General features: G+C 40.4%; 1 protein-coding gene across 2 annotated transcripts; it reads right to left on the bottom strand.

The window, feature by feature from the left end:
• Positions 1-2,074: 2,074 nt before the first annotated feature.
• On the bottom strand, positions 2,075-11,369 carry LOC128225588 (uncharacterized). Of its 2 annotated transcripts, XM_052935475.1 has the most exons (4): positions 11,070-11,369; positions 9,604-10,327; positions 3,519-3,705; positions 2,075-3,303 (listed from the first exon to the last, which is right to left on the bottom strand). In XM_052935475.1, the coding sequence occupies exons 2-4, from the start codon at positions 10,302-10,304 to the stop codon at positions 2,515-2,517; spliced, it is 1,677 nt and encodes a 558-aa protein (XP_052791435.1). In that variant the 5' UTR covers positions 10,305-10,327; positions 11,070-11,369; the 3' UTR covers positions 2,075-2,514. The 2 variants fall into 2 exon arrangements, with proteins under 2 accessions (XP_052791435.1, XP_052791434.1); XM_052935474.1 differs by lacking the exons at positions 9,604-10,327; positions 11,070-11,369 and adding an exon at positions 8,085-9,370.
• Between the last annotated feature and the right edge of the window lie 1,042 nt (positions 11,370-12,411).

The following is a 12,411-nucleotide window of genomic DNA, read 5'->3' as shown; positions in this document are numbered from 1 at the left end:
ACTGTTTTTGTTCTACCACCTTACCATTAAAGCAAAGTGTAGATCACAATATGTATCAGCTCAAGGTCAATTTCACAATACAGAGTCCAGGGATTCAAGATTAATACAAGATTCAGGTTCTCAAGGTCTCAATACAAGGTCCAGAAATTCAAGGTCACAATAGAGGGCCCAGGGTTTCAGGGTCACAAAACAAGGTCCTGGATTTCAAGGTCACAAAACAGGGTCAAGAGTTTCAAGGTAACAATACATGGTCCAGCTCAATGTCAATATCACAATAAACGTTCAGGGTTTCAAAATTACAATACAAGGTCCAGGGTTCCAAGGTCACAACACAAGGTCAGGGTTTCAAGGTCACAATACAGGGTCCAGAGTTTCAAGGTCAATTAAGGTTCCAGGGTTTCAAAGTCGATACATGGTGCAGGGTTTCAAGGTCACAAAACAAGGTCAATGATTTCAAGGTCACAATACAGGGTCTAGAATTTCAAGGTCAACACAGGGTCCAGCTTTTTAATGTCACAATACAAGGTCCAGAATTTCAAGGGTAATACAGGGTCCAGGGTTTTAAGGTCAAAATACAGAGTCCAGGGTTTCAAAGTCAAAATACCGAGTCCAGGGTTTCAAGGTCACTACATTGCCCAGAGTTTCAAGGTCACAATACATGGTCCAGGATTTCATGGTAAATGCAGGGTCCAGAGTTTCAAGGTCAAAATACAGGGTCCAGGACTTCAAGGTCACAATACAGGGTCCAGGGTTTCGAGGTCAAAATACTAGGTCCAGGGTTTTAAGGTCAGCATGGTCAACGGTTTCAATGTCAATACAGGGTTTAGGGTTTCAAGGTCAATCCAGGGCTTCAAGGTCTCGTATTAATACAAGGTCCAGGGTTTCAAGATCAATACAAGGTCCAGGGTTTGAAGGTCCCAATGCAGGGTTTCAAGGTCACATGACAGTCTCCAGGGTTTCAATGTCAATACAGGGTCCAGGGTGTCAAGGTCACACTTAATGATCCAGGGTTTGGAGATCACAACACAAGGTCCAGGGTTCCAAGGTCACAACAAAAGGTCCTCTAGATCGACCTTTTAAGCCCGACTATTCAAAGAATAAGGAGGCTTTACAACTCGCCCTGGCGTTTGCATTGTCCTCCGGTTAAAGTTTTAGGGCAAGTTGGCATTTTTTACTTATAACTACATTAACCTTCATTTAATTTACTTAATAAATTACACAGTTCTTCAGAACTATCACACATGAGGTTACATAACTCCATATTATCCTAATACAAATTATGCCCCCAGTTTGACTTAGGTTTAAGTTTTTAGGCCCAATGTGTCAGGTTCAAGTTTTAAGGCAAGTTAGGATGTTAATAATAACTTCTATCCTCTTCATTCAATTAATAAAAAAATGGTTTGTGCTGAATAACTTTTGTTAGGGTAGACATATTATGATCAAACTTGGTATATAGGAATAGTGTATGGAGACATTTCATGGGATTGTGTTGGCCCATCTAGGGTCAAGGTCACTGTTACTTAAAATAGATAACCGTTTGGTACTGAATAACTTGAGTTCAGGTTGACATATTGTGAGGGTCACTGTCACTAAAAATAGAAAAAAACAAACAGTTTAAACTGAAGCTCACAACGAAGGCTAAAGTTCTTCTGTCAATCATTGAAAATCTGGTTAAGTGGCGTTGCGGCGTTTCCTTTTCTTTTAAATTTGACTTCTTTTTATTGCGATTGACAGTATAATGCTTAATCATTATTGCATTATTGTATTTATTTCTAAGAAGAAGCGGCGTATAGTCGAGCACGCTATCGCATACAGGCTGTCATACGTACGACAGCCCTTGTTAAATTGATTCTTATTTTTTAAAAAGAGTTGAATATATTAGTAAAACTTGTAAATGAAACAAACAATATCTTGAGTGTAGTTTTTCCCACAACTCTGCCTTTGGTAATTGTCTGCTTATGCCCCCTCCCCCCTCCCCCTTGATCGACTGAAAAAAACAGCCTTGCTAGTCCTCGCATCATTTACAAAGTCTTTGTTTAAGTTTTGAACATTTCAATATAATAAAATATACTAATCCTTTTTTAAAGATAAATATTTATGAACGTACATAGTAAGTCAACAAAAGAACACGTGTACATAAAATATATATATCTTATATATTGGGAGTATTTGTCTAGCAAAATCTAAATACAACAGCAGACTTTGGCACCCTGACGAATATCACCTATCAGCTAATGCTTCATCACATGGAATTGTAAATGCGTCAGTTTTATATCAAAGGCTATATTAATTCATACTAGGACACTGACCAACACTTTGAAAACAAGTAAAACACAGCCCGACTAGACAATTGATAAGTAAATTCTACTAGTTATAAGCCACGAACATATTACAACTTTATCACAGTTAAATGTAAACACTTCGCGCTTTAAACATCCTCCCGAGTATGATGCCTTATTGAGTCAGCGTGCACAACTATAGAAAACACATACTACACGACGTTCTAGTATGCTATCAGCAGATGTTGGCCTGCTGGGCGAACTTGGTCTTCACGTCATGGCTGTACTTCACAAACGGTTTCATGTCGTCGGTCATAGTGACCGGTCGGTTGTAAGGCCGGCCCTTGCCGCCCGACTGACTGTCCATGTGCTTAATGCTGGCCCGTATCTGGTCCAGAGGAGGTAACTTGGACTCGTTCAGGTGGTACGGATCAGGGCTATTTGTTGTCAGTCTTTGATTGCTCAGAGAATACTGAGTCTGTGTCCGTAACAATGGCGAAAGCGAATTAGGCGGTGTGAATTTCCCGCCACTTACTGTTAGCTTGGGCTTCTGTTTGGATTTGTTTTCCACATACAGTTTATGAGCCACGGAACCCTTCCTGATTCTTTCCTTGTTGTACTGCATGTCGCGCTCCTTATCCTTGCTGTAGCGGTCCGGGTACGTCCGCGGCCGCACCGCCAGGCTGCCCGTGCTCTCCTGGCCCTCCAACAACACGAGGTCTTCTTGGATGCTTTCGTTGAACTGGTTAAAAACAGACTGCTTGTCTAAGAACGCCAGAGGCCGCATGGAAGCCCGCCTGCTTCCATCAGAGCTCTTGTTGGTCAGTCTCGACTCGCTGCGGCTGTCCTGTGACCTGTTTTCCTTGCCCATGACGGGGCGAAACCGCGGGCCGGAAGTTTGTGCACGTGGATGTTCAGTGGTGCGAGGCAGGGACGTCTTTGCACGGGTCTCGTCCATGTCGACCTTCAGGGGATTGATGTTGATAGGCTCAAAGTATATATTTCCGTTATAACCGCGCCAGGCCTGGATAGAAAACAAAGTGGTATTTTAAATAAGAAAGTAATGACTGGAAAATAAATAAATATGATTTAGTATTTTTATAGTTGCACTAAGACATTTATCTATTGCTATTTAAGTAACATTAGTATTTCTATCGATAATTATTGATATTCAACAATTGCACACACAATGCCCCATGCATTAAATTCACACGCATGACAGTTTTATGCCGCCATAACCTTGAGTGGCTCCATGGGTACAGGCTTATCCTGGGTGACGAAAAAGTACTTGGGCGGCTGGCCAGCGAGCAGCGCCGGCTCCCCGTCACCCGCCTCGTGCCGCACGGACGCGCACCTGGCGGACAGCAGCGACATTGCCCGCCGGAACATCGCCTCTCGGGACTCCAACGCAAGCCGAGACGCGTTTCTGAAACACATACAAAGGCTGTTAGGATCATGTCAAATATGGCCTCGTTTATGGTGATACATGTAAATGCGTACATACGTAATGACGTGAGGTGGAGTAGAAGCACTGCAGCATGCACGCCTTGATGGCAACCTCAACAGACAACGATTAGACGCAATATAAAATATATGTTATTGTTCAAAATTTAACTTTTTAGAACTAATAAATGATCACTTAAATAGATGTATATGTGTATTTCGACATGTGAAACTATTGTGTGCAGTGTGAAAAAAGATTGTTCTCTTGTTACATAAGAAGACTTAAAAATCAACTCGAACGCTATGTGCCATAGTACAGTCTTGAAGTTATCCGGTGGCATTTCAATGAACTTCAATAATTTGTTCAACAGCCAGGATCTTCAGAATGCCACATGTGTAAGTTCAATTACCGTTAAGGACTCCTATACTTAACATTGCGTCTATTCAGTAATATTATTTTGCTGAAAGGTATACAGAACCTATCGATAACCGATTATTGGGTAATTAAGATCAGACGTAACAAACGGCTGTGTTCAATTTTTGTAATTACCAGGAACTATAGGAACTGGTCATACATAAAATTGAACATAGATTTTATAAAATAACCCTCAGTTATAACCTGACTTCTTAATACATTAATGATTGCGCACGAATGAAATTAATCGCATTACAGGATAATAAGATTTTAAGCTATGGTGAAATTGATATGTTCAAGACAAAGACATTTGTACCACGTGCTATTTTTCTGAACATATACATAATTGATTAAAGAGGAAATGAATATAAATTCCAAACACGATCGATATATTATAGAAATCTGCTAAAGCCCCCTTTCACTCGAGGAATCCTGGTTTGACAACATATTGATGTAACCAACCGAAGACCATCGAATACTTTTGTTCCAACCCAAATTTATTAAGCTGATTTTCGACGAGAACCTTTCGTTTGGAAGACTTGGAGCACGACACGAGTACCTGAAGTGCACGTGTCTTGGTGAGTCATGGGGTGAACCGAGCGGTGACGGATTAGTCCTGTGGCGGTACGAGCTGTCCGGGGTCGGAATTGAACGGTGGAGCGAGGAGTACCCCTCTGACCTAGTCTCCGTTTCTGCCTCTGTGAGGGCCTGGGAAAGGGGCGTGGACCCGTACACCCGTTCATTCTCCCGGTACACGATCTCAACACAGAACGATCTCTCCTGAGACATTGCCAACACTTCCGGTCAAACCGGGAATTACTATGTACAGAATGTACCTTTCCCTAATTTAGTCCAGCTGAGGGATTGCCGCTGTAGCAGATTTCCATTCAGGAAATAAATACACATACACATCGGCAACAAGCATTTTGGGAATCTCTTTTCCAAATAGTGTTTATAATCATAACAATTATATGTATTCAAACTCTATTTTTCTCTGTTCAACTGTTCAATCAATCCAGCTCAAAGAATGCAGTACGCTCCTTAAGGGGTGAAATTCCAATGCTTAAAATCCAAGATGACAAAAGAATATACCACATCAATATATTCCAGGTTAAAATAGTTTGCGATTGTGAACCTACTATTTATTTATTTCATTAATATTAAACAGCAATTTGTCATTTCAAATCCTTAAATGACTACATTATCATTGACGCCTTTAACAAGACATTTAATAAAACTGCAATACAAATTAAATTGAAATATGGCCTTTCATTTATACTGAAGCTGTCATATCAAATTCCATCCGATATACCATTGTAAACCCACGGAACTTAAAATTCAATCATTTCCATAAATCCAGGGTTTAATGGCAAAACGAACATCTTTCAAATGTATATCAGGAACCTGTAATGATGTTTGCTTTTTAAGTTTCACAATGGCCCCTCTAATAGACGGCTTTTGAAAAGTCTTAGATTAAGCCGTTTTCATTCAAAATCATAAATCCGCTGAAAGTTAATTGTAAATACAGTATCGTTTAAAATCAATATGTAAAACATAATCCAAATATAACATCTTAAAACATTGGTATAATGTAGATATTGTCAATATTTACAAATCCAAGGTGAAGAAAACTTGCCATTCGTAAACGTGTCAATTTTACCTCTTAGGATAATGAATGATCTGTTTTACAGTGACTTTATCTGCTACCATACGGCGATTATGAGCAGGGTAAATGGTGATCAGATAGGGACTTACAGAGCACCATCAAAAGAAATCAAACATCAGAGCAAAGCCACTTGTCAGAAGGGTCTAGAATAAGACTTATATAGTAAATTTATGAGGATAAGTCAACATTGAAATCGCAAATTTCATACGCCGTTTGATTCTTATGTATTTGCTTAACTCCAAAAATATTTTTAATTGCACTTAAAGGAACATTTTATCAAGCCGGGCTTATTGTAGTGTGACACGATGTAACTGTGTTGTGCAACATGCAAATAAGTCAGCGGTATTCATCCTCGCCCTACAAAAGAATCATTAAACTCCTTGCTCCTTGCTTGACGAATTCTTCTCAGTTTGCGGCATGAGCGCATGATTTCTGTTGATTTTTAAAGAATCTCGACTTATTATATTTCAGCATGGTAAGTTTTACCTTCGCCCTCCAAAGAATGTGCCAATGTTCCTGCAGGCCGCGCATGCGTGGTCGAGGGTCCTTGTGGCTGGTGCGGGCGGCCCTGGAAGCAGCTCCCCGGAAGTCCGCTGGTAAACCACGGGATCTGGTAGTTGAACTTCACGGCTCATTGCCACAGCTATTCCGGTATATTCAAACTTATGGATTACACCGTATACAAGTTTTTTCTCCACAGTCTATTTAGTATTATTTATGTTGCTGAAATATCCATGTATCCGCACCATTGTCTTTATTGTCACAACTATTCACCGACTCCAAAGATACTTGTTACGAAACTATAACCATCCATATCAGGCAAAGGAAAATATGTCTTCGTATTATGGTACCATTTCTGAGTAAAAGCCACCGTCCATTCGGCAAATATTTACAGACATGGCACTTGAATGGAAACACTCAGACGAAGTGTTTGAACAACTAAAATGTTCTTGCCGATCCCTGTACGATCATTAGCAGTACTTTAACACGAACTTTCACATTATTAATGTAAAGAAAACACTACATTAAACAGATTACTTCCTTACATGGAGCAATGCCAAAGTTCAGATTTGAGTTAGAATTAAAAGGAAATATTAGTACAATGGCTTTTCTTTCTGTACAGCACAGACATGTACACATGTAAATCTGTTAACAAAATGAACTAGCGCCGTCGCTTTATTACGAGTTGTTTGCTGTGCAAGCATTTTACCATTATTTGATTTTGGAGCCTCTGAAACCTTTTGTATGTATGGTAATTTTCAGCGTCGCAATAGCAAACTGATATTGAGTCTACTTTCTGTTAAAATGTCTTGTGTTTCTGTTAAAATGTCCAGACTTAATAAGGGTAATTATAGTGAGCTCGATCGTTGTGACAGCTATAAGCTGATATGAAAAATATTTCGAACCCTCGACCTCTTGTGTGGGAGACCGAAACATGTGAACTAATACATCGCTATACCAGGTAATGGCAATAACACATGGATTCGTAGAGTTGTACTTACTTTTGACGCGACGTCAAACTTAGTTTCGCCCGCAAAGGTATATTTGCGTGGAGGGACTCCATTATCACAGAGAGATCAGAGGCACTGACTTCTATATCCATATCAAACTTTAGTTTGCACACTTACTTCGAAAAGTATTTACTGTTATAACTTCATTGTTTTTTGAATACATAATATAAGCAGTGAAACCTGGATAATTTATACAAAGTGTCGATCTTCTGATGAAAATTTGATGACAAATAATCGCAAACATAGTAGGCAATCATTTAGGAGGCATCGATCTGATAGAAAGTATCATTTATCCGTCGCGATATCTGATCATATCTCTCAGCAAACACTGGCGACAAGTTACAGAATAGATCTTTCCTGTCACCCATACAAGAAAAGAGAAATAAATTGAAAAGTTCAACCATTAGAAAGTAATTTACAAGTAAAATAAGTAAAATAATATATTTGCACTGTGTGTGTCTATGTTTAACCAGGAGGGGAATCCTGTTAAACTGTCGTGTTTGTGTATTGATCAGGCCTCTTATCAGTTGTTTGCCATTCATTGCCATTCAGTTTGTTCATGATGGACATTTAAAAGTTCAAAAAGGCCCAATATCAAATAAGTGTCTCTGGCAACTGTCGAAGCAACATAGGTATGCCTGCCGTATGAAACATGGAACAGTACCAGTACCGAACCTTATGAAATCATTACACTGCTATTTGTGAAAATACAATCATGAAGTTTAGGCTGCTGCATGCATCTTTAAATAAAGGCTGATACTGAGACAAACCTTGATGATTCAAAACATCGGTCGCTCAAGCCAGTGTCTGGTTTCCTCGTCGAACATTCAAAGCTAAAGAGCTTCCTTATGCCTCCACCGTCCTCTATCCGACTGTCCCACCTTACGCCCAACATTGCCCGCCTCCTTTGTCCCTGTCGCGTCTTCTTTTGACCGCCCGTTGACCCAAATATGGAGGCGGTGTTGTGAAGATACTGATTCGTGTAGGCTGACAATACTCCGGAGCGCGAAGTAGAGCTAACGGCCGTACTATCCCAGGAAAGGTTAAGTTCCGGTATAGTTCGCGTTGAAAGCCCCGTCCTAAGTGTGGTGGTAAACGTGTCCCTACTGGCACGGGAGAATCGGTCGTCCACTTCCGACCTAGCGACTTCTAGGCACCGGAGCTGCTCGTCAACCGCTACCTCCTCCTCGCTGTCCAAGGGCTCCGTGGAGCCGCCCATCAGCAGCCGCTCCATTTCCCGTTCAACCTGCAAGTCCTCCGATATCTCAGGATCGTCATGTAGTGCTAACAGGCCCTCGGCTGAAGCACAATCACCGAACGACTTCCCAGGAGTATGAAATGCAATCCCAACTCCAGGCTTGATCTCGCGCTTCTTGAAAATGTCGACATTCAGCAAGAACGGTTCGCCTGTGTGATAGTTCACCTCGTTTATAACACTCTCAATATTGCCATCCGTCGACGTGTTACTTCTGCCAGTGAAGATATCTGTTTGTGTGTTTTCTCTTGCCGGTGGTGTCAACAGAACCATTTCAATGTTATCTCTCCCTACAGTGTCACATTTTCTTCTCCTATTATTGCCAGCAATAGCCTTTGTGTTGAATTCTTTTTTAACAATTTTAAAATTCTCCATTGTTCGCGTTATTAGTCAGAAAGAAATAATTATCATTATACCCATGTAATTACGAGTGTTTAGCTGATCTGATCGCGAAGGCCTTTCCATTGCTTAAATGAACTAGTTTGGTATTCGTCATTTGCTGCATTTGTAAAAAAAAGGTTTACCCTGGTACCATGTGATCAATTAGACAAGACGAAATAATGCAAAACTTATATTTGACTCTTGTTGGATTACACATGTGTAAATGAATCATTCATAGGCATCCATTGTCTTTATCCTGACAAAAGCTCTGCACTCAAGCAACAGACCTCTGTAAAGGAGCGAAACCAAACCTCTTTGATGCACTGCATCCACATTGACAGACTTGTTGGAACAAACAAGTTGAGTGTATCGAATTCACTTGGTATGCCAATAGACAATAAACTGAACAAATTACGTCTATGGCAGACAATGATTACGATCATGTGATATTTTGATGGATAATTATGATCATCATGTATCAATCTAAAAAGACATGACAGTCATAAGAATGTCTCGTATATATCTCCATATCAGTTACCTTTGTAAATAATTTAAACAAAGCTTTAAACAGATGAAACTAAATTGTAAGGGAGTTAACCGATAATGATGAAGTAGTGAAAACGTTTATAATTTACTTCCCTTCTACAACTTACATGGAATGTTCGATCTGTGATGCCATGCTGGTGGTGACTGTTGGCTGATCGGGGCCTCCAGACCGCCAGTATATCTCCTTCAGACTGAGTCCCTGTAGAAATTTTGGATCCGACCATGACCGCGCACTCGTCCTGCTTGACGCGCCCGCATCCGGGCGCGGGGTAATTTCTGGTTTCTCAAATATGGCGATTGTCGTGTCAGGGGGTGTTTTGGCTTTCATAGCTAGCTCCCTCTCCTGTTCCCTCTCCATCCGAAGTCGCTCTTCTAACGCTGCCTTCCGTTCGGCCTCCTTGCGGTGCTCTTCCTCTTGTCTCTCCTCCTCCTCACGCTTTCGTTTCTCCTCCCGGAGCCGCTCCAGCTCAAGTTCCGAGTCGCTCAGATCGTCGCCATCGTCCGTGTCGTCGTAGATGCCTAGGTCCTCATCTTCCTTAGTGAGCCGCCGCCTGCCGACCCCTTCGCCCCGCCCAGAGTCGTCGACCATGCGCACTTCCGTGATGAAAGTGTCGTCTTGCTGTTTGAACTCCCCCTCCACAAATCTGTCTAGCTCTGTCTCCGCCGTCAACGCTTCAGGCTCAATCTCTTTGGGAGCGTCTTCTATGGAAGATGGTAATCCTGCACCTACACCGTCTCCGCCATCCGCATCTTTGCTACCCGAAAGGTCATTTCCGGGAAGCTCTTTTCCTGGCGGGTCTCCGTCCATGACTACGTACGCACTTTCTTATCCTGGAAAATTTAACAAATCAAGCCTTCACTTTAACATTGACATCATTGACATTAACATTGACATCGTAATGTTAACTGGCGACCTGATTACGAACCAAGATGAAAAGACGTTAAACAATGATTAGAAGGTTTTTCTCACGGGGTAAGAACTCTGTGTGTTTACCCTACACTCATCACGATCGTAAACGTCTTAACAAGTGTTTGAAGAGTTCGCTCGACTCCAGTTTCCATCTATAGGAAGGTTACCTTTTCATTATTTTTCTATGATTTAAAAAAAACATTTGTTGAGCTTATACAGATCAACGTAAAATCATACATCCTTGAAGCTATAAGATTTTTAACTCAACGAACAGGAGAATTCAATTGTCCAAGCATATGTTTAAAACTACTTTGATGTAAAATCTCCAGAGGTTAATAGTCAATCTTATAATATATAGCGCAAAACACTTTTCTATTACAAATCACTGGTACATTATTATAGCGAATACGGGGCTTTGTACAAGCTAAACACTAACCAAATAATGAAGTAAGGACATTAGGCACAGATTGTCGAACACTAGCAGGCATTTGAGCAATATCAATATTGAATTAATAAATATTTGATTATATCAGGTGATATTCAATTGAATCTCAGTTTAGACGTTAATTGTTATATACATCAATCGTAATTACGAAGTACATGAAAACTGTTAAATTATCTACATTTAATCAAAACCCATTTCTTCAATATGAAAGTACTAACTTGTCTGTTTACTCCATGGTATCAGTTCCTGTAAATATACTTCTTAAGTACGAATGTCATTTTCTCTCGATATTAGATTACTCCACAATGTACGGTATAGTAGATACTGGAATTCGACACTTCTCAGTCCATGTAAACGGGTGTTATACGATCAGACACTGATAGACCAACCAATTATCGCTGTGTTTGAACCATTGTCTTAAACCACTGAAGGTTGAGCCCCATTCAGAATCGCCGACCCTGCAGCACTCCATACAACATTGAAATCTATTCCAGTTTCAAACGTAAATATACGCATACACTGCCTGATAAAGACCCAGTCCATTTGAATTGATTTCTGTGTACCTTGTCAAATTGCGGAGATATATGGACCTTTCAAAACTGAATAGTTAGTATTGAAACGATATTAACATACTGTGCGACAAGTGAGCCCAATTCAGCGCTCAATTTGTTAAAAGTCCTTGATTGAAGCAATCACAAACATTCACATTACACGATAACCATGTAATGAATGACTAAATGATCACCGACCATTGAAAGGATAATTTATAATGAGGAATTCATTTTCCCCTTATTTAATACAATATGATTGTATGGATTTATTGTATCTGAATTATGAAGAATTCTCCGATGTGCTAACTTTGATCTATATCTTGTCCATTGGAACATCTAAAACGTTATGACAAAAGAAGCGAGGCCGATGGATCTGTGGGCAAAATAAAGGGCAATGTTTACGAACAGTCTCACGTCTGAGTTCAGACTCAAGACTCTAAACTTCACCTTTCTTTCTTTCTTTATAGCATAGCATTGATGGTAAACTACTGTCGTATATATTACCGACCACAGGATAATTCAGGGATTTAAACAGATAATGTATAAATAATGTAATTAAAGTGATGTCTAGTCCATTATTTCTTTTGCTTTTCATCATCATCATCATCGTCATCGTCATCACCATCACCATCACCACCACCACCATCACCACCACCATCATCATCATCATCGTCATCGTCATCACCATCACCATCACCACCACCACCATCATCGTCATCGTCATCGTCATCGTCATCACCAACACCATCACCACCACCACCATCACCATCACCACCACCACCATCACCACCACCATCATCATCATCATCGTCATCGTCATCACCATCAAATATCACAATCGTCATCATCATCATCATCATCATCATCATCATCATCATCATCATCATCATCATCATCATCATCATCATCATCCAACAGATCAGCTAAAAAATCCAATTAAAAGGCATCTTGAAATAAAATGCATTCTAATCATATTTGCGGAGTTCACCAGGGGAGGTAAGTAAAAGAG

Source organism: Mya arenaria, chromosome 3, assembly GCF_026914265.1.
Source record: "Mya arenaria isolate MELC-2E11 chromosome 3, ASM2691426v1".
In the NCBI taxonomy this organism is placed as follows: Eukaryota; Metazoa; Mollusca; class Bivalvia; order Myida; family Myidae; genus Mya; species Mya arenaria.
The sequence above is the reverse complement of the archived record's forward strand: the minus strand, read 5'-3'. Positions and strand labels throughout refer to the sequence as shown.